This window comes from Crinia signifera, chromosome 3 (genome assembly GCF_055691185.1).
Source record: "Crinia signifera chromosome 3, ASM5569118v1, whole genome shotgun sequence".
Lineage (NCBI taxonomy): Eukaryota > Metazoa > Chordata > Amphibia > Anura > Myobatrachidae > Crinia > Crinia signifera.
In genome coordinates, this window is record NC_139219.1 from 85,652,581 (window position 1) to 85,679,813 (window position 27,233).

A 27,233-nucleotide genomic window follows, 5' to 3' on the forward strand; every position below is an offset into this window, starting at 1 on the left:
AATGCAGCCCAACATAGGCCCTTATTCAGATCTGAACGCAGTACAAATTTGTTCTCAAAATGGGCAAAACCTTGTGCACTGCAGGTGGGGAAGATGTAACATGTGCAAAGAGAGTCAGATTTGTGCGAGTTATTTTGTTTCTGTGCAGGGTATATACTGGCTGCATTATTTTTACACTGCCATATAGATTTCAGTTTCAACACACCCCACCCAAATCTAATTCTCTCTGCCCCACCTGCAGTGCACATTCCCATTGTGAGAACAAATTTGTGAGGCAATCAGATCTGAATCAGGGCCATACTCCTCATCAATGTTTTTCATTCCCATCGTTAGGTTACACCTTTCTAAGTATGCTGAGGGTTATAGAGAAGTAGAAAGGATGCCATGTTTGCGGCAGATACAAAATGTATCACTGGAACATTCCTATGTAATTTCCAGATACTTAAGGAAACACAATCATATTGTAGAAGGATATTAATGGTCATATGCTGTTAAGATAAAGCTCATTCAGGAGAGCATATATGGATTGCCAGATATCCAAGAACATTAGGCTGCTAATGTTATAGAAAAGAAAGATTCTTACCTAGCGAAGGAAGGGTTTCTTTACAGTAAGAGCAGTTAGGACATGAAATGCTCTGCCGAAGAAGGTTATGATGGCAGACTCAATTGATACATTTAAAGAGTTTTAAGAGTAAGTCACATTATCCTTGGTTAGAATTAATTATAAATTGGACAACTATTTTGGGTTATCAGGGATTCTGGTTTATTATAGATAGGTAGTAACCTCATCCGGGTCATTTAGACTACAAGAGATAAATATAGGTTGAACTTGATGGACTAATGTCATGTCTTTTTTTCTACCTCATCGACCATGTTGCACACTGGGCGATTCCCAGCACCGCCAATATTGTTGACTAGAAAAATATTGTTGTTAACTATACACACTGGCTAATATAGATTACGAAATTGTTCAGTGATGTCACTGGGACCCCATTCTGTACATGTATCATTGACTAGATGAGGGGGTTCTCAACCTCGGTCCTCAAGGACCCCCAACAGTGCATGTTTTCCAGGTCTCCTGGTAGGTGCACAGGTGCACTCATTATTCAATGACACATTTTAAAAGATCACAGGCGGAGCTAATCATTTAATCTGTGATTCTGTGTGAAGACCTGGAAAACTTGAGCTGCATGTCCAGACAATGGGAAGCGCGCATCGTTGACTACATTAATGTGCACACTAGAAAATTTGCACTATGGTTAAAGATATTTTCCACATTGTTAACAATGTATCGCCCAATGTGTACCCAGCAGTGTTGCAGTGGGCAGAATTTGACCTGGGTACCAAGAGTGTTGAAGCAGACAAGATTAAGCAACACGCAATTCATGTAGCTGAGAAACAATTTATGCTTTGTCTATTTAATTAAAACCTGTTTTTTTTCTCCCAAAACACTTGTCTATGTTCAGGCGAACACATATAGGGCCTTATTCTAGTTCACTGACAAAATCCTTCTTAGATGGACAAAACCATGTGCATTGCAGGGGGGCAGATATAAAATGTGCAGAGAGAATTAGATTTGGGTGAGTTATTTTGTTTCTGTGCAGGGTAAATACTGGCTGTTTAATTTTTACACTGCAATATAGATCTCACTTTGAAGTAAAACCCCACCCAAATCTAATTCTCTCTGCACAAGTTACATCTGCCCCTCTGCAGTGCACATGGTTTTGTCCATATAAGAAGGATTTTGTCAGAAAGAGTGAACTAGAATAATGCCCATAGGGGAGGTATTCAATTGTTATATCTCGGCCGATCAAGTTCATGCAGCAATATTCAATTGATCATTATGGTCGGGTTTCGCCTCAATTTGTACATTTTGTACATTTCATGGATAGCGAGCTGAAATGCTGGTGAAAAAACAATTGAATACTGCCCATAGAATTACATAGTTCTTGGACCTGTGTGTTTTGACAACTGCAGTCACAAAACCTGGGTTGGTTTTTGCCTATCTCAGACAGTGAAAAGAATCCCAGACAAAAATGTCTGCTTCAGGGCTAATTGAATAGCCTGTCGAAGAGCATCTACCACTATCTGTATGAGCCTGTCGAAGATATTCAGTATAAATATATATTAAAAAATAAATATTTCAGTAATTCAAAAACACCATTTCCTATTGGAAGCAATCTGTACAGTATAAAGGCACAGAAAAACAAGTAACACTGACCTGTATTTTCTATCTGGTCACTCCTTGTATCCTCCATCATAATAGCTCTTTATATTGCCACCATCAAACAAATGAGATTATTTAGTGTACAATGGGTGAAGCACAGTGACAAATTGGTGCAAGCACAGACCATTGCTTCTCTAAAGAGGCAGCAAGCGGTGACAACACAGTTGTGGGCTGGCTTGTGGAGAGAGCAGTGTGCTGTGACCACTCAGTCTGATAATGAACCTGTTTAGCAACAGGAAAAAGAGGATGTTTGATAAGAAAAATAGAAATAGACTTTACTTCTGCTTTCTTTTTAAAAGACTTCTTAAAAAATATCTCAAAACACAACTTCCCATTCAAACAGGGTGACCCTTACTAAGAGATACTAAAAGCCCATCTCAGGCAAAACATCTGTTGAGCCAATGGGCTAATTTCTCTGGACACTTAACCTGCAGGGGAGGCTAGAAACTACACTACTCCCATAATATGGTCAATTGCATTTAGAAACAAATCTTTCCATAAATGTACAAATTATTAGGCATGCGCACTGGCCATTTTTCGTGTTTTGGATCTGGATCTTTCTTAAGGGGTGTACACACGGAGCAAATTTTTGCTATTTTCTAAGCAATCTGACTAGATTGCTTAGAAAGTAAGCACAGATCTCTCCGTGTGTATGCCCCGAGAGATTAAATATCTCTTGCTAAGTAAGTCCGTGCATGCAGTCAAAATCTAGTCAAATTGCTTAGCAAATGACTGCAAATCTCTCTGTGTGTGCAGAATGTGAGATACTGATCACAATCTCCCATTCTGAACCATTACCCTGACTTTTTTTGCTTAGAAAAATCGCTTAGCAAAATCACTTAGCACAAATCTCTGCATGTGTATGTGCTCCCCATGGGAGATCTTGACACCAGCAAAATTGCTTTGCAAAATAGCTTAGCACAGATCTCTACGTGTGTATGCCCCTTTAGTGTTTTAGATCCGGATTTGTTTTGCCAAAACTACCCTTTCGGGTTTTGTGTTTTTGACCTGTATTTTTTGTTTTGTTTTTAGAAAACAAAAACTGCAGAATTTTTTAATTTTTTTTTGCTCAGACGCTATTATTGACCTCAAAAACATTACTTTCCACTCAAGGTACTTGTTTCCTAGCACGGCCACAACGATCATGATCGTGGGCATCGTGAGTAAAAATCGGGGGCATCGCGGCCATCGCATACACTAAAAAATCTGGTGCGATGGTACCGACGCGATGCCCGCGATTTCCCATAGGGAACAATGTTAAATGCCTCAATTAACCGCGATGCCCCCGATTTCCCATAGGAAACAATGTTAAATGGCTCAATTTACCCAAATCATCATAGGGAACAATGGTAAATGGGCCAGAAACCCCCAAAAACACCCCTGAACAGTGAAATATCCCCCCAAAAGTAGTTTACGCCACCCCACGATCAACGCGAACACGAAGCGTGGTGAGCGCAGCGAGCCCGCGAGGGGCGGCGGTACGCGTCCTCCGACCTTTTCATACCCCCACTATCCACGTCGGCGTGGAATTGAGAATAGAATAGTGTGGCGAGCGCAGCGAGCCACCGTGCCCCGCGAGGGGACGCGGATACCTGTGAAGCCCGCGAAGGGACGCGTTTACCTGTGAAGGTATCCGCTGCGCTCGCCACGCTTCGGGCTCGGTGGCTCACTGCGCTCGCCACACTATTCTATTCTCAACTCCACGCCGACGTGGATAGTGGGCGTATGAAAAGGTCGGAGGACGCGTACCGCCGCCGCTCGCCACGCTTCGGGTTCGCGTTGATCGTGGGGTGGCGTAAACTACTTTTGTGGGGACATTTCACTGTTCAGGGGTGTTTTTTGGGGGGGTTTCTGGCCCATTTACCATTGTTCCCTATGATGATTTGGTGAAATTGAGGCATTTAACATTGTTTCCTATGGGAAATCGGGGGCATCGCGGGTAAATTGAGGCATTTAACATTGTTTCCTATGGGAAATCGGGGGCATCGCGTCTGGACCATTTAAGCCTTTTTTAGCCGCATACGACGTGACCGACGCGATTTTGACTTTTTTCAATGCATTTCAATGGGAAAATCGGGGGCATCGCGTCGGTCGCGTCGCAGACCACTAAAAATTACACCCGATGCCCGCGATTGTGGCCGTGCTAGGAAACAAGTACCCCACTCAATTCCAGTCTATTTTGAACACCTCACAATATTGTTTTTAGGCCAAGAGGTTGCACTGAGGTAGCTGGATAACTATGCTAAGCACAAACACATGGCCCATCTAGGAGTGGCAGACAGGATGGCAGTTTGAAAAACTAGGCCCCAAAGAGCACATAATGCAACGGGAAAAAAAGAAAGGTACTTGTTTAGTTTCACGGCGGCAGTATGGCCGCCGTGAACTTCCAGCTGCTGCGCTCACTAAACTATCAAAAATAAGGTAAATTAACTCTATGCCAATGAAGATAGTTCATACCCCTACTATCCACGTTGGCATAGAGTTAATTTTAGATAGCGTGGCGAGCGCAGCGAGCCACCGAGCCCGCAGCGTGGGCGAGTGAAGCGAGCCCCGCAAGGGGACCCAGACGCACAGCCGCTGCTGCCGTGAAACTAAACAAGTACCAAAAATAGAAGAGGTGCAAGATGGATTTGTCCTTGGGCCTTTCCACCCACACTTATGACACAGGACTTGACTTATGCAGCAGTACCAACGGACTTAGGGCAGCACAGGACACCAGTACTACGCAGCACAGGACTTATACAGCAGCACCACGACTTAAGGAAGCACTGGACACCACTACTTAACAGGTCACCACCCCAAGCGCACAACAGACACCAGAGACACGGAGACCCTTCCTCCCACTACCTTCTCCAATGCTGGAGTGAAAATGGGGGTGGGTAACGGGGACTAATATTGAGTCCGGATCTCGCGAAAATCTGATGAAGGGATGGTGTTTTGCCTCATTCTGAGATCCGAAGTCTGGCTGGAATATCTGAACAGTGCTCAGCACCCAACTCGGATCGGAGATGTTCGGATTTCTAAAAGCGGAACACTTGTCCCTACCTACAAATTATGCAGAGTAACTTTGTAAACTGTGGGCCTAAAGGTCCAAACACACTAATGCCCCTTTCAGACCGCACTTATGAAACGGTATTTTGCTGATTTTTAACCGTTTTAAAACGGTAATATGTGCTGATTTTACAGTTTCCAAAAAAAACGTTTTTTTTTTTGGAAAAGGTAAAAAAGCAGGGTTCAGACCCGTTTTTTTTTTTTTGATGTCTGAACGGGTCTGAAACGGTATTTAGGACCCAGCCAATAGTGGTCCGCTCTGTGCATATCTAATGACACAGTGCAGTGAATATTTAACGAGCACTGCTGTCATTAGATATGCACGGACCCCCACCCCGGCTATGCCCCGTGCAGGTGCGGGATCTCCCTCCACACATACATAGGACGGCGAGGTCCATCTCCCCCTGCAGCACTCTCACCTTCTGCTCCCATGGAACTGCCGCAGCTCATCCAGGAACGCCAGCCCCTTCCTCCGGTGGTCAGGCTCCGCTTTTACCATCGTACAATGCGGCTGCAGGTGACAGAGCAGCCCCGGGTGTCCTCAGATACCTGGCTGGTGGGGTCAGTCTGCAGGGAGCACTGGTGGGAGTTGATGCTGCAGGAGGCTGGTGGCTCCAGCTGAGGGGGAGGTGGCCTCCTGCTCCTCAGCTCTGAGGAGAGGAGGGAGCCGGCTGTGGCCCCGATCCCGCTCATGGACCGCACAGCAGGTGCTGGCAGGAGCCGGGATAGGAGGGGGAAACAAGGCAAAGTTTAGGCCGAGGGGGGAGATCACGACAAGGAGTGTGAGGCGGAGTGTCGGCCCACACGCTTTCCGGCTCCCGGCTCTCGCAGCCCCCTTTCCTCAGCACCGGCGCCCGCCCGATTCCTGCCTGACACAGAGCATATTCTGCGGGGTTCGCTGTTCTGTCCCCCTCACCAGCACCAGACCAGCAGAAGGAGCAGCAGTGGTTCTCACCCTTCCCGGTTAAAAGGTTTGCAGACTTTCACACCGCAAACCTGCTTTAGACCAGGTATTTACATGCGGTGTGAAAGGGGTTAAACATGCTCTGACCCGTTTAAAAAAACGTTTTAAATACCTGGTCTAAGCAGGTTTTGCGGTGCGAAAGCAGCATAAGCGATTTTCCTGGGGGTGGACGAATTTCCATAGCAGGACATTATGGAAAGCCATCCGCCCCCTGGAGCACCCATCACTGCCCCATATACACTAGGCCAGAGGTTCCCAAACGCGGTCCTCAAGGCACCCCAACGGTCCAGGTTTTAGGTATATCCTTGGGAGTTTGAATTGTGCACCTGCAACCTCGTCTTTGTATGCAGTACTACTGAAAGGTCTCCGCAGGGTCGCACCTCATTACCGGTGTGCACCCCATGACTCCAGCCCTGTATGCTGGACAATCATTGCTGATCAGATAGAGGCCAGGTGATTATCAGCTCAATCTGCCAATTATCAGGGGATTGGGCAGATAAATGCATAATGTAGGCTTTGGGTCACAGGGTCGACCACTATTGTTCATCACCTGAAAAAGGTTGACATGGTCAAAAGGCAGACACAAGCAATAAGTCAACATGGAAAAGGTTGATACACAGTTTTTAACTCTTTTATGGTGCTGTGCTACGTTTGGAACACTATTAGAATCTAACTCTATGTCGACTTGGACGGAAAAAGTGGAAAGCCCATGTCAACCTAGTGCTTGTGTCAACCTTTTGACCATGTTGAACTAAGGAATGTCCACCTTTTTCAAGTGTCGACCTACTGTCAACCTTATTTATGTCGACCTGCCAACCGCATCCCATAATGTATGCCCTGCATAGAGCAGGAATAAAGTCTAATGGGCAGATGTAAAAAGCTTGGCTTATAGTCAAAAGAAATCATATAGTCGGGATCGCATATACAGTACATCGAGTGGGGATAGAACATGTTTTTTAACCTTTCTATCCCGATTCGATGCTGATGCGTACTCCCGTTAAGGTGAAATCAAAAAGCCAAATAGACAGTGCAGCAATGACTATATAGTGCAGATTTAATGTAGATAGTATGAATTGTATGTAACTAGCACATGAGTTAGATTGGATTGCATAGCAATCCAATCTAATAGTGGGTACACACAGTGCAATTTGATCCTGATTCAATTGGGAACGAATTGAATGGAACACAAAATGCATTAGATTTGACAATATAGTACAGATCTGTACTATATAGACTTGCCTGACAAGACTATTTTTCTATTCGATTTACACTATAAGGGAGCGCACATTGGGATCGAATCTGCTTCTATAAGCAAAAAAACGTATAGAAAAATAGTGCATATTTCACCGTGTGTACCCTCTATTAGTCGAATAGCAAAGGAATCCACCCACCAAAAACAAAAAGTAGTTACAAATACCTGAAATATTTTTGCTTACTAAAGAAAGAAGGGCACTTTTTTAGTTTCACGGCGGCAGATATATCGCATGCCATGCGATCGGATGCGATTTTGTACCTGTTCATAACCCCACTAAGCATGGAGTTGATCCTATAGTGTGGCGAGCGCAGCGAGCCCGAAGCATGGCGATCGTAGCAAGCACCGCGAGGGGAGGCGGAATACGTGCCGAGCCCCGCAAGGGGACTCGGAATACATGTAAAGTAATCCGCTGCTCTCGCCACACTATATAAAATCAACTCCATGCGTAGTGGATAGTGGGGTTATGAACAGGTACAAAATTGCATCAAATCGCATGCGATTTATCTACAGCCGTGAAACTAAACAAGTGCCGAAAGAAGTCTCAGCACCAGGTGAGAAATATAAAGCCACAAGGGGATGCAGCTTACTTCACCTGCTTAGCTAATATACACACGTATGAATGACACCAGAATAAGAAATACAAATTATGCAGAGAATGTTATAAATGGAAATAAGCCAGGTGCACATGTTCTTCATCATAGATGAAAATGAACCTCCACTATGGGGAACAATACTAAAATTCTGTAATGAAAATTTCATTGTAAAAGTTAATCCCAGGAGAGATTGTCTGACAGGACTGTACATAACTGCACCTTGCTTTTGAATGTACCATATAGGACCTGCTATACAATAAACGTATAAAGGATTATTACATTCACCATTACAAACATATTTACTCACTAGCTTCAGGTGCCAAATTTCTTTCAGCTATTATGTGATAGAACGTACGAAAATATGGACTAGAAAACCACAGCCCATTGACCTACTGTGGCTATTCAATTAAAGCCTGTGGCAGCCCAGGTGATCTTAAGGCCCCCTTACATTATGCGATTTGGGCACGATTTTGCCCGATTCGGATGAATCGGGCCGTGAAATCGTCCCAAATCGCATATGGAGACATCCCCTCTGACCCGATGCGTGGCCCCGTGCGCATCGGATCGGAGTCGGGAGGTCGGACGGGCTGCACATAAGGTTTGCTAAATCTTATGTGCTGCCCGGAGCCGTGCTCCCCCCGCAACGGGGGACCTACCAGAGCCGGGCGGAGGGATCAGGCGCAGGGAGCCGGGCAGAGGAGGAAGCCGCTGCCATCAGCGGGAGCAAGGGGGGGCGCAGAGTACCAGGGAGCCGGGCAGGAGAAGACGCTGCAGCAGCAGCGCGAGTGGCTAGAGCAGCAGCAGAGCACTTCCAAAAAAAAAAAAGCCCATACAAACGCATAGGAAGCCATTCATTGGCTGAGACCTCTCTCAGCCAATCGCTCATTGGCTGAGACCTCTCTCAGCCAATCGCTCATTGGCTGAGAGGTCTCAGCCAATCGCTCATTGGCTGAGAGGTCTCAGCCAATCGCTCATTGGCTGAGAGGTCTCAGCCAATCGCTCATTGGCTGAGAGGTCTCAGCCAATCGCTCATTGGCTGAGAGGTCTCAGCCAATCGCTCATTGGCTGAGAGGTCTCAGCCAATCAATGGCTTCCTATGAGTTTGTATGGGTTTTTTCTTTTTTTGGAAGTGCTCTGCTGCTCGCGCCACTCACGCTGCTGCTGCTGCTGCATCGTCTTCTCCTGCCCGGCTCCCTGGTACTCTGCACCCCCGCCCGCTCTTTGGTCATGGGCATATCGCCGCTGCTGTCCCCCGCTCCCATTGTCCCTGCAGCTCCCCGGGATGCGATTTATCACATGCAAAACTTGGCACATGAAGTGCCATCGCATGTGATACCTCCCGGGGAGCTGCTGGGACAATCGGGTCCGACTTGTCCTTATGAAAAGTCGGACAAATGTAAGGGGGCCTGAAGGTGCCGCAAAGCTGTTAACATATAGCTCAGGGAATTTACCACAGATTCTATAGGTTAACAGTCCAGGTTTTGTGTATATCCACGAGTAGGTGACAAGTGGTACCTCAGACAATTTGATTTACGCACCTGTGCCAACTTATGGATATCTTTAATACCTAGACCAGGCATGTCCAAACTTTGGCCCTCCAGCTGTTGTGAAACTACAAGTCCCATCATGCCTTGCCACAATTTTGCTATTAGGGAATGCAGAAACGATGGCAAGGCATGCTGGGATGTGTAGTTTCACAACAGCTGGAGGGCCATAGTTTAGACATGCCTTACCTAGACCATTAGGGTGCCTGGAGGATCTCATTTGGCAACTTTTGTAATACGCTTTCCTTAAACCTCATGAACCTAAAACATTTCACATCCAATACTTTCATATCCTGTTTAAAACAATGTTTTGTTGAGAAGATATTCATAGAAAGCAACAGCGAAACTTGCGATCTAAAAGTACAGCTGCATAATATATTAGAAAAGGGGAAACTTGGTAAAGGGTGAAGCAATGGTACAAAAACACCATTATGGTTTGTTTGTTTTTTAATAAAACTTGCCCATAATGCTTTAACTTTTCATCTGGGATATAGAAAGCATTCCTTCCCTTTATCCAGTGGTTCCCAAACTTTTTGAATCACAGCACCCTAAAGTATCAGAATATTTTTCACGGCACCCCTAGGTCAAAAGTTGGTTACTAATTTCAGGAAAAATATTAAATTAGTTGTGATTTAAATGTTTTCCTTAGGTCCACTTATGAGGTGAGAAACATGATTCACTTCGGTTTACCCAAATATTCTTAATTGGAAGCCACAAGCACTGATATTCCCTATTTCATTGGCCATAAATAACTTGAATTGGTTCTGGACCACCAACCTGAGGCACCCCTGCAAGTGCTCCAAGGCACCCCAGGGAGCCTAGTCGCACAGTTTGGGAACCACTGCCTTTATCTGCAGCCAAAAGCCACCCTACTCCATAGTGCGAGTGTACCCAGAAGCCATCCACCATAGTTTATAGTGAGTGCTCCCAGAAACCACCCTCCATAGTTTATGCATCCATAGAGCTCTACTGAAGAGGACTAGATGTGCAATACTACTTGGCTCGGCGCAGTAGCTGACTATACTTTAGATTGAGCAGGGGGTCTTCTCTACTTTTTCTTCCATCTACACAATCATCCTCCACCCAATTTACCACCATTTTATCATTTGAAGCACTAAGCTTCAAATGATAAAATGGAGAGTGATAAACAACCAACCAATCAGCTCTTGCCTGACATTTTTTTCAGACACAGCCTGTGACATGGCAGATAGGAGCTGATTGGTTAGTTGTTTATCACTCTCCATTTTATCACTTTTGAAGCTTAGTACTGATTGGTTAGTTGTTTATCACTCTCCATTTTATCACTTTTGAAGCTTAGTACATCTGCCCCTTGCTCTCTTTCAGGGCCACATGTATCAAAAAGTAAAGAGTGAGAAACAATCAGCTCCTATGGGTTATTTTTCAAACCCAGACTGTAACATGACAGTTAGAAGCTGATTGTCTATCAGTCTCCACTTTATAACTTTTTGAAATTTTTTACACCTGAACCTAAGTAATACCGCTTTCACACTGCCAAAACGTTTTAAAAACTGGCATTTTTAAACTGTATTTAAAATGGGTCTGAGCCTTCGCATTGCAGTAGATTACCGTTTAAGTACCATTCACATCAGTCAACCCGTGTAATCCCCTGAACACGTTTCAAGGCAGAATGCAGGGGACAGCCTATCACATGTCTGTAATCTGTTGTTTTTACTAAATACCGTTTCAGAGCCATTCTCACTGCATAAAAACGGCTCTAAAACGTGTAGGACTCTGCTTTTTAAACGTTTTTAAATACCGGTTATCTTTAACCGGTAAATCAACTCTGGCGCTTTTCCACTGCAGCCTTAACCGTTTTGAAGTGGGAAAAAAAACGGCAATATACCGTTTAACAAGTGCAGTGTGAAAGGGGTATTAGAGATTGTATTTTGTATGATTTCTATGGAATCAGACCTGGTCACTGTCAGAAAATTTAGCATAGCCCTGCGATCAGATACATAGCTGCCGCGCAGAGGAAAATCCCACCCCCGTGGAAGTCTGCACATGGCTTGCGAAAATCACAGCGATTGGCGGCTAGCTGTAAATCCATATGCATCTCACTCACCATCAAATCAATTCCCAATCTGTGCGTAACCCAGAACCTACTCTAACTGGGCAATAGAACCAGGTTGATCGAGGCTGAAGACGATGTCACAGACCCTCCCAGAAAATACTTGGAACACTTGCATTTTCCCTGACACCCCCAGAAAACAGCCAGGTGACACGCAAAGCGGCCGCCTCCTGTCAATGAACTTGTAAACGGTCAGTGATCAGAATAGATGCTGGACTTCGGATTTTTTCTGTTTGGGCTCATGCATGCACAATTGTTTGATAATTACCTGAATTGCAAATTCACAGCAGCAATCAGGTCTGAATCGGGCCCTATGACCATTCAATGTTGCAGAACAAAAAATAATTAGGACTATGCTATCAATATTAACAGATTGCGTTAATTTCCCCAAACAAATTTTTTTCACATGGCCAAATTAAGGATTGCTGGGGCCCCTACCAATACATTTGTCAATATGACATACTGACGAGGTTATTATAGTATAATGAGTAAATACTCCACAAATATATTAAATACACTGTAGTGGCCCTAGTTCACATGATGCCACAGTGCCCCACACACTGGTGATGTAGTTATTTGTTGGGACCCCTGAACGAACGCCCCTTGCCGCCCTGTTAGTACAGCTCTGTCCTTTTTAAAACAACTCTGTGTTAAATCGCTTTATTTATTTTCACCAGGATCAGTTATTCCAGAAATAGACCAAATATGAAGCGACTAGTTAGCCCGCTCAAAGCAAATGCTTCCAAAGCTAGTGGATTTAGTTGCACTTACTGCCAACAGATGGCAGTGTTTCCTAGACACACGGACACTAGACTTATTATAAATACTTGCTGTAAACATTCAAATAGATGTAGCCACAAATATACAAAATGCAGGGAAATGAACCCCTTGAGTGGCATGCCGGGAAATTTTCCGGGCTCAGCTGCGCTGCTGCAAATTTCCGGGCATACCACTAATATAGAATAGGTGCGCTCCAGTGGTGTCCAGGTGTGCACCACTGGTGCAGCACCTCTATAGCCCCCCGCCCCCCCCCCCCCCCCAACCGTCATATCCCTCCAGTCCCCCCAGCTCCGGTGCGCCCCTGACCCGCCCGCCAGCCGTCACTCATTTTACAGTGACTTCGGCGTCAGGCACGGATGGACTCCTGAGCTGCCGCAAAACATCCCCCAACCTGCCACTGATGTCACTGCTGAATGTGACAGGCGGCTAAGGCAGCAGGGAAGCTCCAGCGTACTAACGCCGGAGCAGAGGTGAGGTTTGTCCTGCCCCAGCAAAACCCACCACTCAAGGGGTTAATGGCTTTTGAATAGAATAACTTAAAATAAAAAAATAGGAATTTGGTACTCACCGTTAATTCCCTTTCTCCGAATCCGTAGGGGACACTGAAGTCTACGCTGGGGAATAGAGTGGTGTATTGGAGGAGTCGGATCTTTAAGAACTATGAAGTGTGGCTTGGCTCCTCCCCCTCTATTCCCCCCTCAGACCTCAGTCTTAGTTAACTGTGCCCGAGAGGAGAAAAGAGACCAGGGAATCCCCGATAGAGAGAGAGATACCAAAACCAAGGAGCATAGCTGACAACCAGCAAATCACCCACAGACAAACGCATGCACAACCAAACATAACTGCATGCGAAAAACAAAAAACCAAAATAGAACCCCCCCTTCAGGCATGAACAGCGCCGGGAGGGCGTTCAGTGTCCCCTACGGATTCGGAGAAAGGGAATTAACGGTGAGTACCAAATTCCTATTTTCTCCTTCATCCTTGGGGACACTGAAGTCTACGCTGGGGACGTCCCAAAGCCATCCCCACGGGTGGGAAGGCACTGGGCATCCTGAAGCACCGCACGGCCAAAACTGGAGGCAGATGCCGCAAAGGTGTCAAACCTATAAAACTTAACGAAGGTATTAGGGCCCGACCAGGTGGCCGCCCTACATAACTGTGCCAGGGAAACCCCCCTGGCTGCGGCCCAGGAAGGCCCCACCGAACGGGTGGAATGGGCCGAAATCCTCGCTGGCGGCGACTGAGAAGCATGAAAGTAAGCTTGTTTAATGGTGAGACAAATCCACCTAGCCAACGTCTGTTTCGACGCTGGCCAACCACGCTTCGCCGAGGAATAAAGAACAAAAAGCGAATCCGATTTTCTGAGATCCTTGGTCCTATTCACATACACCTGCAAGGCTCGGACCACATTCAGCGAAGCGGAATCTCCCGTAAGAGCTGGAACCACAATTGGCTGATTCAGATGATAGGAAGACACCACCTTTGGTAAATAATCCAACCGGGTCCGAAGTTCAGCCCTGTCCGGATGAAAAACCAGGTAGGGAGACCGGCAGGAGAGAGCGCTAAGGTCGGACACCCGGCGTGCCGACGCTAAAGCCAACAGTAAAACAGTTTTCCACGTTAATAAACGCAAATCAACCGTGTCTAAGGGTTCAAAAACACTTGACTTAAGATAATCCAGAACTAAAGAAAGGTCCCAAGGTTCTTCCGGAGCCCGCACTGGGGGTTGAAGCCGGAGAACCCCGCTCAGGAAGGTCTGCACCTCTGGAATAACGGCAAGCCGCCTATGAAAAAATATGGATAAGGCGGATACTTGCACCTTCAGGGACCCTAGGCGCAGACCCGCCTTAAACCCTGACTGCAGAAACCGCAGCAATCGAGACGAAGAAAAAACTGCCGTGGGCAAGTTATGGCACTCGCACCACGCCACATAGGCCTTCCAAATGCTGTAATAATGTAGGGAAGTAACCTCCTTCCTGGCTCTCATCATCGTGGGAATCACCGCCTTAGGGATTCCCCGTCTGCTCAACAGCGCGGCTTCAACAGCCACGCCGTCAAACGAAGTTGCCGTAAGCCTTGGTAGGCGAACGGCCCCTGCTGTAGAAGATCGTCCCTTAGAGGAAGCTGCCATGGATGATCTATCAGGAGCCCCTGAATCTCGGCATACCAAGGACGACGAGGCCAATTTGGAGCCACCAGAATGACCGTAGAACTCTCCCGCTTGATCCGTTTGAGTACCAACTGAATCAAAGGCAACGGAGGGAACAGATATATGAGGGAATAGTCCCAATCCATGGTCAGCGCATCCGTCACCACCGCTTCTGGATCCCGAGACCTGGAACAGTACAGCTGCACCTTCCGATTGTGCCTGGAGGCCATCATGTCCACCTGAGGCATTCCCCAACGATGGACAATCTGGGCAAATACCTCCGGATGAAGCGCCCACTCCCCGGGGTGGATGTCCTGGCGACTCAGATAATCCGCCTCCCAGTTGTCCACCCCGGGAATGAAGACCGCTGACAAGGCTAGAGCATGCCGCTCTGCCCATTGAAGAATTGGTCGCACCTCTTGCATGGCCCCACGACTGCGTGTTCCCCCCTGACGGTTTACATAAGCCACAGCCGTGGCATTGTCTGACTGAATACGAACCGACTTCCACCGGAGGAGCCAGTCCGCATTGGACAAGGCCAGACGAATTGCCCGAAGCTCCAAGATGTTTATGGAAAGCTTCGCTTCCTGAAGAGACCAACGTCCCTGAAAGTGATGTCCCAACACTACAGCCCCCCAACCTCGGAGACTGGCATCGGTCGTGACTATTGTCCAATCCCAGATTCCAAACCGGCGCCCTTCCAACAGATTGGCTGTCAGGAGCCACCACTGGAGAGACAGCCGACTGCAGGGAGACAATCTCACCAACTTGTGCATGTGCACATGGGAGCCCGACCACTGCTTGAGGAGATCTAATTGAAAGGTCCTCGAATGAAACCGACCGAAGGGGAGGGCCTCGAAAGAGGCCACCATTTTGCCCAGCAACCGAATGCATAGGTGAACAGATACTCTCCGCGGCCGGAGAACCTGCCGAACCAAATCCTGCAGAGACAAAATCTTTTCCCGGGGTAGGAAGATCCTTTGAACCCTCGTATCCAAGATCAACCCCAGAAACACAATCCTCTGAGACGGAGTCAACTGTGATTTTTTGAAGTTTAAGATCCAGCCATGGTGAGTTAGCGTCTGGCAAGATACCTGAATCGCCTGATTCAACTGATCCTTGGACCCGGCCTTGATCAGTAAATCGTCCAAGTACGGAACAATCTTGACCCCCAGAGAATGCAGTAAAGCGATCATGACTGCCATTATCTTGGTAAAAAGACGTGGCGCTGAAGAGAGGCCAAAGGGCAGAGCCCGAAACTGAAAATGTTGGTCTTTGATTGCAAAGCGAAGAAACCGCTGATAAAGCTCGTAAATGGGGACATGCAAATAAGCATCCTTGACGTCCAGTGCTAGGTATTCCCCCGGTTCCAGCCCCGCCACCACTGAACGGAGTGACTCCATCTTGAATTTGTGGTACGCGATGTACCCGTTTAAAGCCTTCAAATTTAAGATTGGTCGAACCGTCCGGCTTCGGTACCAGAAAAAGAGGAGAGTAGAAGCCCTCCGTGCGTTGCTCGGTAGGAACAGGCATTATTACCCCTGCGGACAACAACCGCTGAATCGCTTGAAAAAGCAACCGGCGGTCCTTCTCAGCGTGAGGCAAGCCCATAGGAAAAAAACTGGAGAGGAGGAGAACATGCAAACTCCAGTCTGTACCCCTGAGCAATGACGGCGAAAACCCATTTGTCTTTGCAAGACTCTTCCCAGGCTTGCCGGAAATCCAGCAGCCGAGCTCCTACTCTGGGATCCCCCAGGTAGGAAGGGATGGAGTCATGCTGCGGGTTTATCTGGTTGTTTGGAGTCAGGACGACGGGAACCTGGGGTCGAGGAAGTGGTTGCGCCACCAAATCCTCTGCCTCTACCACGAGAAGCGCTGAAGGAACCTCTGGATTTTCCTCTGAACGGGCGCACCTCGAAAGGAACGAAAAGCCGGCCCCTGATAAGGCCTTTTAGGAGGAGGAGCTGCGGAGGGAAGGAAAGTAGACTTCTCCCCCGTGGCCTGAGCAATCAGTTTATCTAATTCCGGCCCAAAGAGAACATACCCTGTAAAGGGCAGGGCCTCTACGGCTTTCTTATTGTCAGCCTCCGCTTGCCAGGACTTAAGCCACAAGGACCTTCTGGCCGTAATAGACTGCGCAGAAATCCTTGCTACCAGGGCCGCAGAGTCCCTTGCTGCCTCTCCTATGTACATAGCAGATTCACGCATCTGCTCTGCCAACTGTACAAACTCCTCAGGTGAACCCTGATCATCCAGACCCTTGGATAAATCCTCCGCCCACTTCTCCATGGCTCTACTGACCCAGGAAATAACAAAAATCGGACGAAGGGATAAACCTGCTGTCGAAAAAATCTGCTTTAACCCTGCCTCCAGACGTCTGTCCGGCGCCTCCTTGAGAGCCACTGCCCCCGGAATGGGAAGCGCTGCTTTCTTCGAAAGCTTGGACACTGAAGCGTCTGCTAATGGCGGATTCTCCCATTTAGCCCTAGCCTCTGGAGCAAATGGATAGGACGCCTTAAAGCGCCTGGACAACTGAAATTTTTTCAGTGGAGACCTCCAAATGTCCAAGAGAGGTTTCTCCAATTCTACCGACTCGGGAAACGTTACCACCGCCTTGGTAGAACGTCCAAAAATAGAGACCTGAGCCGGCGGCTCCTGCTCACCCACATTGAGCGTAGACTTAATTGCCTGAATCAGGGCCTCTATGCCCTGGCCCTCCTCCTGAGGCACCTCCTCCGCTGGAGCAAGCGGGTCCTCCTGAACCTCACCCTCTTCCTGAGGATCCTCCGGCTCCTCATCCAAAAAGTCCACCCGCAATAGCAAAGGGACCCCCCGTTTCCTAGGAGGAGGAGCACCGACAGAGCTCCCAGGCACCACAGTAGCCTGGACTAAAGCATCCACAGACTTAATCAAATCTCTAGCCCAGGAGGGCTCCGCTGAGGACACGGAGGCCAGCTGTGAATGCAAGATTTCTCTATCCCTACGGGACGCAGCCAACTCTGACGCCAGAGTGGCTAAGACAGAGGTAACCCCCTCAATGTTCAGGAGGGAGGCAGACTGACTCTGACAAGAATCCCCCTGAAAACACTCTTTACACAGGGATACCCCTTTAACATGCTGTGTAAATTGTTTATTACACTTAGTGCAGGCAAACAGCTTCTGAGAAGCCTTTGACTGCGACTTGGCTGCCATAGTAGTAGAACACACAGTCCCACACACACACCCACCACCCTTACACACTAACAGTAACCGAAAGTGTAGGGCAGAATATAAGGTACATTAGGGGGAGAGGAGCGCGCCTTCCCCGAATCAGGCCCACTTGACAAGCTCTCCAACAGGGGACTCCCAGCAGGAGAAACCCCTTTCACTCACCCAGCGCAGACTTGTAGGAGCGCAGCTTGAAGTGAAGGAGATACAATCCTCGCTGTCCTGTTCCGGCGGACCGTAGAGGCACAGCAAGTCTGGGAAGCAGCGTGGGCAAAACGGCGTCCGTCCACGCCGAGGCAGCCAGGAAGAGACAGCTCAGACCTGCCCCTTCCGACCAACGTCACAGCGCGCGCTGTAGACAGCGGCGCTGATTGGCAGACTGCTTCCCTGGCTGGACCAGCGCGTCATACTGGTACAGCCGTCGCCCGGCATCTTGCGCCCGTACGCCCTGCTCCCCCCGGTGGGCGACTAGCCATGGTCCCGTAACACAAGCCGCAGGCGGCTGTGGCGGGACCCCAGTGCTGATGCACCAGTGGCCAGGATCAGCAGCGTGCGCCGCAAGTGGTGCCGCTCTGACCCCCCGGGGAGCTATCCACGTAGCAGGCAGCCAGCACTGGTTATCCCTGGCTGCCTGTTCACTCATATAAAAAAAAAAAATTTAAAAGTAAAAACACAAAACAAAGAGCAAGAAAAGGAGGGGGTGGTCACCTGCACAGGATCCTCCTTGTGGTAGGAGGAAATTATGGACCCCCCAAGGTTTTGTAATAACTAGCGTGTAGTCAACAGAATCTCATTTGTGGGAGGTGTGCGACCACTGGACACTTAAGGAACAACTTTAATAAAGAGAAAGAAAAAGCGTGTCCTTAACGGGTGCACCTGAAAGGTCCTTAACAATAAAATTTAACTTTTAATAATGTTTATTAAAACTCAAGCGAAATATGACAAACACACAAGTAACATAGACATGTGGATACAAGGGAAAGGATAGGTGTGTTTATTTAAAATCGGTGGTCGCACTGTTCTATATAACAGGTTTTAATAACCACGTTTGTATCTGCACCTTAGAGGTTAATAAAGATAATGCCGCGTCAGTGTTTATGTCGTGTCTTAAGTCGTAAAATCTTAGGTAGTGTCTATATCTATCCCCAAATCAAGTAATAATTCTCTTAACTGAGATGAGAGAGAAACACACACCTAGGGAGTCAGTGCCTTTATTAGTATAGGCAAAATCCCTTCTGTTGATTTTGTGTCGTCTCACAAACTGTATGTTGAATCTTTAGGCCCCTTTTAGATAGTGCCGTATTTTACATCATCAGGGTGCCAATACATACAGTCCGACAATTTTCTGCAACACCTTTATTTAATTCAGATGTCGAAAAAAATATGTGGTATGTCCACTACTACCTGTCGACACCAGGTTTTACGTGTGAATGCAGCAGAAGATGTTGTTATATTTCTAAGCCACAAAATCTGTGTGTAGGATAAAATCTCCTTCCTGCAGCCCAATTTTTAATCTGACAAATAAAGATTTTAAGTCAGATTTATATGGGGTGTGTCAATCGTCGTATGTCGACACAAAATATATGAATCAGTAAGGTGTGTGCTGTCTACATCACACGGTAGATATCTACACAGGCTTGCAGGAGGGGATAGTTATTTGTTCAAAAAAGACACTTTATTTAGACATGTTGCAACATTGTGTTATACGTAAGATCATGAACTCATGTAGTTTGATTGTGATAATTATTTAACACATAGTAGTTATATGTTGCATTTGACAACGGATAGTTACAATATCACTGCTGCCTGCACATTTAAATGGGGTAGGCTGCGATAGTGTCTCCCATTATGTATGCAGACAGAGGAGAGTGCAGGAATAATAATGAAAATTCCCTACAGCATATACTGTACACATGTACGGTGGAGGTAGAGGGTTTAGTTGGCATATCTCTCAGCTCTATGGCTGTGTGGCCAACCCCCTATCTCGCCAGTAATATGCGGGGTTACGTGGTGAGCTATGTAAATGACACAATCTCATTAAAGGCCTTGAAAAAGCTGGAGGCGAAGCGCGCGCCGGCTAGCGGTGGTGCCTACTCGTTCGCCTATACTTAGCACTGTATTTTGATTTATGCATTTTTCACCCACAGGTTATATTTGAGCTTGGCTAATTTCTAGTACCGGCTGTTGTTCCCGCAATCGATCAGACGGGCAACGGCGGTAGCCTGACTTTAGCTTTAATACCTGGCACTTTAATGAGATTGTGTCATTTACATAGCTCACATCACGTAACCCCGCATATTACTGGCGAGATAGGGGGTTGGCCACACAGCCATAGAGCTGAGAGATATGCCAACTAAACCCTCTACCTCCACGGTACATGTGTACAGTATATGCTGTAGGGAATTTTCATTATTATTCCTGCACTCTCCTTTGTCTGCATACATAATGGGAGACACTATCGCAGCCTACCCCATTTAAATGTGCAGGCAGCAGTGATATTGTAACTATCCGTTGTCAAATGCAACATATAACTACTATGTGTTAAATAATTATCACAATCAAACTACATGAGTTCATGATCTTACGTATAACACAATGTTGCAACATGTCTAAATAAAGTGTCTTTTTTGAACAAATAACTATCCCCTCCTGCAAGCCTGTGTAGATATCTACCGTGTGATGTAGACAGCACACACCTTACTGATTCATATATTTTGTGTCGACATACGACGATTGACACACCCCATATAAATCTGACTTAAAATCTTTATTTGTCAGATTAAAAATTGGGCTGCAGGAAGGAGATTTTATCCTACACACAGATTTTGTGGCTTAGAAATATAACAACATCTTCTGCTGCATTCACACGTAAAACCTGGTGTCGACAGGTAGTAGTGGACATACCACATATTTTTTTCGACATCTGAATTAAATAAAGGTGTTGCAGAAAATTGTCGGACTGTATGTATTGGCACCCTGATGATGTAAAATACGGCACTATCTAAAAGGGGCCTAAAGATTTAACATACAGTTTGTGAGACGACACAAAATCAACAGAAGGGATTTTGCCTATACTAATAAAGGCACTGACTCCCTAGGTGTGTGTTTCTCTCTCATCTCAGTTAAGAGAATTATTACTTGATTTGGGGATAGATATAGACACTACCTAAGATTTTACGACTTAAGACACGACATAAAACACTGACGCGGCATTATCTTTATTAACCTCTAAGGTGCAGATACAAACGTGGTTATTAAAACCTGTTATATAGAACAGTGCGACACGAGTAGGCCACCGATTTTAAATAAACACACCTATCCTTTCCCTTGTATCCACATGTCTATGTTACTTGTGTGTTTGTCATATTTCGCTTGAGTTTTAATAAACATTATTAAAAGTTAAATTTTATTGTTAAGGACCTTTCAGGTGCACCCGTTAAGGACACGCTTTTTCTTTCTCTTTATTAAAGACAAAACAAAGAGCCCCAAACGGAGCCCCTTGCCCAGGGATCCGACTCCTCCGGGCACTAAACTAAGACTGAGGTCTGAGGGGGGAATAGAGGGGGAGGAGCCAAGCCACACTTCAAAGTTCTTAAAGTGCCGACTCCTCCAATACACCACTCTATTCCCTAGCGTAGACTTCAGTGTCCCCAAGGATGAAGGAGAAAAACAGGAATTTCACATGCCTAATATAGAATAATATATATATTTTTTGTGGGGTGGGGGGGAGCATCACACTCTTTACTTTATAACTGTAGGAACCTACAGTACACTCTTTAGACCCCTCATAATGGTCGGGCATCCGCAGCCCCTCTCTGTCGCACATCGTCGGCTACCGCATAGATAATTATCGCATATGCCCGAACAAATGAGATAATTATTGCAAAGGACAGCTCTTGCATTAAGAGCTGTCATTTGCGATGTGCAGCGGGTCCCCGGCGGCTCCCACTTGCCCAGCCGATTATGATCTTGCAGCTGCTGCGGGCTCCACTAACCGCCTCCTCCACCCTGCATCCAAAAGGGGATGTAGGGGCTAGGGAGGAGGAGGTCACAGGTCCGGGCAGCACAGCAGTGTGTTGCCTGGACTCAGGTAAGTGGGGGGAGCGGGCGGCTTTGTGCATCAGTGCGGGGTGGGTTGCGGTAAGAAGCCCTTAGGCTTCTATGGTGTATCACCAACTTCTTTTGGCATTACCGCCCGCAGCGAAAAACCCATATATCCTGCGTTTCAAAATGCGGTAAAAAAAAACACGATAATGGGGTTTTTACCACATTTTTTGCATTGAGCATCCCACCCTCTATCATTATGCTGTGATGCACCACTTCCACAAAGTCCCTAGTGCATTAATGATAGAGACCCATTACCATTGTGGTGGAAGTAGGCCCCAGGGGAGGGGTATACTCTTTGACCAACGAATTACAGACCAGTGATACAGGGAGTACTGCTAATTACAAAACAAGTCTGGTGGCTAAAACAGCTGAAGGCCTGTGTAGACACATAAATCAGTATAGTTCGCAATCAAATTGCTTCATTGCCTTAGAGCAAAGTTCACAAAGGTGTGCTTAAATTGATTTGTTTTTATTATCCAATATAATCTAACACAGAGCTAGGGAAGTTGTGGCTACCCAGATACTGTACAACTATTAAACCAGCAAACACTACCTATAGTAGGTTTGCCTAGTATAAAAAAAAAAACTATAGAGCTTACAAAGGATGCAACCGCTTGTTTTAAATGAAATTACTAGTGCCACAGCCTGGAGCTGCTTGTCAGAGACTACAGGGAAAGACCTGGAAGTGTAGCGTTGGTGTTCTGCGGACTGACTGATCACGCTCGGAGAGTGTCAAACAGTATTGCTAATGGTCTGCATCCGGTCTCCCCCAGTCCTCTGTCAGTCTATGCATCCACATGCTGCAATGCACGTCTTTGTCCCTTCATCTGTCCATCTATCTTAGACCCCCATATGCTTTTTCTATCTATGCCCACCCCCAAACCGTCTGTCCATCTATGCCCCGCTCCCATCATTCTGTGACCCCATATGGTGCTTGGTCCATCCGCCGATACCCGCCCAAGATACTATGCCCCAGATGGCACCCTATACATAAATCTTTTCACCTATGCCACTGCCCATCTGTCAATCTAACTATGCCCCATATGGTGCTGTTGGTCTCTGTCTGTCCATCCATGCAATCACCCATTAATGCCTCCCCTTTCCATCTGTACTGTAGTTTTGTAGTCAGGTAGTGTCTTCACTGCTTGCTCCCCCTCTCTCTCTTGCTCTCTCCCTTACCTTAACACCACAAGTTCTCAAAGTCGGTCCTCATGACCCCACACAGTGTTTGTTTTGCAGGTCTCACAGAATCAAGTGAAATTATTCGCTCCACCTGTGGATCTTTTAAAATGTGTCAATCAGTAATGAGTGCACCTGTCGGGTGACCTGGAAAATGTGAACTGTGTGGGGTCCTGAGGACAGAGTTTGAGAACCACTGCTTACCATGATCTCATTACTGCTCACTACTCTCCCTGACCCCCCCCCCCCCCTTTCACCATTTTGCTATGAAATGTACATTGTACTGTAACACTCTAGTCATTTGACTGCTGTTGATAAAATTCATTAAACTGACTGAATATTACACCTATCTATACAACTTAACGTTCTTTTTTTGTTGTTGTTTTTTAGCACATGTGGCACGTTTTGCAGTCACACTGACTTCACAACTATAAAGTCTAAAATGTGGGAAGAGATGCCATCAATACAACCTGCATTTCTCCGGGGGATGCTCTGCTGGGCCCTAATACATGGTTGAAGGTCATTATTGATGGCTATATTGTGGAGAAGGGAACAGAGTAGGCTGCAACCTAGTAGTATATGGGAGCCATTTAATAAGATGTCAGTTGTATTTCATATGGGATGTTGCTATGGGCAACCAATCAGAAACTACTTCTCATATACTTCTAGAAGATAATAGATATTATCTGATTGGTTGCCTATAGCAACATCCAATGTGAAATAAAACTCACATCTTAGTAAATTTCCTCCCAGAAGGCCAGATGTATTAAGCTTGAAAAGTGATAAAATAAAGAGTGATAAGCCACCAGCCAATCAGATCCTACCTGCCATGTCACAGGCTCGATTTGAAAAATAATAGGTAGGCGCTGATTGGTTGGAGGTTTTTCACTCTCCATTTTATCACTTTTAAAGGCTTAGTACATCTCGCCCTGAGTGTGATTCAACTGTTACCTGAGCGCCCACCAACAGAAACTCGAGCGCCCACCAACAGAAACTCAATTATTGTACTGCTTTTGTGTTAATTCAGCGGACACCAGCATTTCTGCTCACAGCCTCCTGAAGTGGTGGAGCACAAGTGACCTTTTGAATTGCAGGCAGTATTTTAATGAACTTTTGGGGGTATCAGAAGTAATGGGTGCCTGATTGGAGCAGCAACCGAATTGCTCCGACAGACGCTTTAAAAAAAAAAAAAAAATGTATGGCTCTCATTTGCGCTAAAATAAGTGTCAGAACAGTTATACAGGTTGCTTTTGGTATGCTCCAAGATCAGCAATTGCAATTTTCTAGCTCATAATTTCTGCCCCTGGCCTCTAATGCTGTGTACACACGATGAGATTCCCTTGCTATTCCTTAAGATTCGAGTGCTATACAATCTTTGCTATCTCTGTACTATTTGCATACAATTCATACTATCTACATTCGATTTGCACAATATAGTCATTGCAGCCCCGTCTATCTGGGTTTCGATTTGTGCTGTCAAGGGAGCGCGCATCCGGATCGCAAGGTAAAAAACCTGTGCGACCTGCATACGATCCCGATGCGATTTTCACTATATATTCAAAATCTCATGCTGATTGTACCCGTGTGTACACACCATTAAAGTAAAGGTGCCCATACTTGTTACAATTATTGTATACAATATCGCATCTCAGGTTTGCGATGAGATCGAGTACAAAAAGTATGTGCAGCACATAGAGTATCTCATCGCAAAACCAAGATGCGATATTGTATACAATTATTGTAACGTGTATAGGCACCTTTAGAGTAATAGCTGCAGCAGAGATTGACAACTCACAGTGCCTTTACTGTAACGCTGGGATAAATGTAATACATAGGTGTATACTGTATATTTATTATTTCCAGTTTCTTATATAGCGCAGCAGATTCCGTTGCTCTTTGCAATAGTAGACAGTGATAAAACAAACTGGGTAACAACAGACAGACTTGGAGGTAGGAGGGCCCTGCTGCAAGTAAATAAATATTCCTAGGTGCATATCAACAGCAACTTGAATCATTAATGAATGTTAAATCAATTTTACATATTCTATTTGTGTGTGTCAGAGGTATTTTAGTGAAGTTTAGATAGGTCAATGGTTATTTATCACCTCCCCACTTTTTTAAAGTAGTCATTAAGTCAACTACAAATTCCATAGCGTACTAATATTTAAGCAGAATATGAGACATATTGAAACAAAGCAATACAATACAAACAACCCATTAACCAAAACATCCCAGACATTACCTTTGAATGTTGATGATTTGAACATGAAACATAGGGTGTTTTGTACATATATCATAACTCAGTATTTATGTCATACTTCCCTAATCTTCTGGAATGTCTTCGATACTCCCTAATTTCCAGTTGTCCTGAACTCCCTGAATTGTAGACCAGCCTCCCATATCCCACCAACTTCTATAGCCATGTGGGTAGTATAGGTGTTTGATGATGCTACCGTAGGATTGTAGGACTCAGCCGCTGTTATGGCACAATCATAGCATTGAGTGGCAGGGGGTGGGGCCAGAATTATGTAATTCCTGGTGGTGCTGCAGTTACAATGTGGCGCTTAGGTGAATTTTCAACCATCAGCAATGACCAGAAAGTCACTGGTGAAGGCTTTGTGACAGAAACATTGCTATTTCTACTCCATGGTGATCCCTTTGAAGGTGGCTGCACTACTACCTATGTGTGGTCCGATGGCTGCACAATATGCAAACAGCTATTGCTGGGGTGGGATCATACAGATGGCTAAAGCCATTTGAAAGGAGGTTTGCTGCTGGGACCGATTTAAACGATTTATCTATTAAATGATAGGTAGAAGGTTAATGGACAACTTCATCATTTCTAAAGTAAAACACATTTTTAAAGCTATTTTTTTTCCTCACCTAATTTAATGTGCATTCAACCTGTAATGTATTAATGGAACTTTTAGCTAATTCAATCCCCATTTGTGTTTAATGCATATTTCTAATGCTTACGTTACACACTCTCTCGCAAGTGCTAATTTATTCTCACAGGTGTCAGATTTATTCTTTGCCAGGAGCATTCGAACTGAGGCCAATAGAGCACACAATAATCTAAGCTTTCACCTACAACCATATATCACTAGCATGTCGGCAGGTGTATATAAACATGTCATCCACAGACCTGTTGGCTGTGCAGCACAGCAGACGGCCAATATCTCTACAGCAATATGCACCATGGACAGGGCTCGATTTTGGTGCATCTGGCTGTGTGTATGGATGGACTGCCAACTGCCCCTCCACTTGCTGCAGGGACTGACATCACAGCCGAGCACCCAAATTCAAATGCCCACCCAATTGTATGGCAGGACTTAAGGCCCCCATACACTAGCCGATTTTGGTCAGATTTCAGCCAGATCAGTCGGATCTGGCCGAAATCGGACCAAAATCGGCTAGTTTTGATGTCCCCTCAGATCCGATGCGCGGTCCCGTGCGCATCGGATCTGCGTCGGGTGGTCGGACCTGCTGCACGTCCGACCACCCGACTTGGGACCTAGTGGGGCGGTGGAGGGAGCAGGGGGGGCTGGGGACGCTGCGGGGGACACGTCTGTGTCCCCCGCTGCTGGGGACAGCGTCTGTGCGGCGAGAAGGTAGAGGGAGCAGGGGGGGCTGGAGACGCTGCGGGGGACACAGGCTGCATAGAGCCGGGCAGGGGGAGCCGGCCGGGAGCTGTCAGTAATGAATAAAAAAAAAAGCCCATACAATGAATGGGCGGCCTGTGATTGGCTGAGCGCTCTCTCAGCCAGTCAGCAATTGGCTGAGAGAGCGCTCAGCAGCCAATCACAGGCTGCCCATTCATTGTATGGGCTTTTTTTTTTATTCATTACTGACAGCTCCCGGCCGGCTCCCCCTGCCCGGCTCTATGCAGCCTGTGTCCCCCGCAGCGTCTCCAGCCCCCCCTGCTCCCTCTACCTTCTCGCCGCACAGACGCTGTCCCCAGCAGCGGGGGACACAGACGTGTCCCCCGCAGCGTCTCCAGCCCCCCCTGCTCCCTCTACCTTCTCGCCGCAAAGACGCTGTCCCCCGCAGCGTCCCCAGCAGCGGGGGACACAGATGTGTCCCCCGCA

The 27,233-nt window shown here is 46.4% G+C and overlaps 1 protein-coding gene across 2 annotated transcripts in view; it reads right to left on the reverse strand.

The window, feature by feature from the left end:
* Nucleotides 1–27,233, reverse strand: part of STX11 (syntaxin 11) — a 43,963-nt gene that overhangs the window by 9,869 nt on the left and 6,861 nt on the right. The window contains exon 1 of one of the 2 annotated variants that reach the window (XM_083176142.1): nt 2,222–2,365. The exons of the other annotated variant lie outside the window; for it this stretch is intronic. Within the exon in view, the coding sequence (XP_083032268.1) occupies nt 2,222–2,261 (40 nt within the window). The 5' untranslated portion in view covers nt 2,262–2,365. Of the gene's footprint in view, nt 1–2,221; nt 2,366–27,233 lie in introns of those variants that run through there. 2 annotated transcript variants of the gene reach the window in all.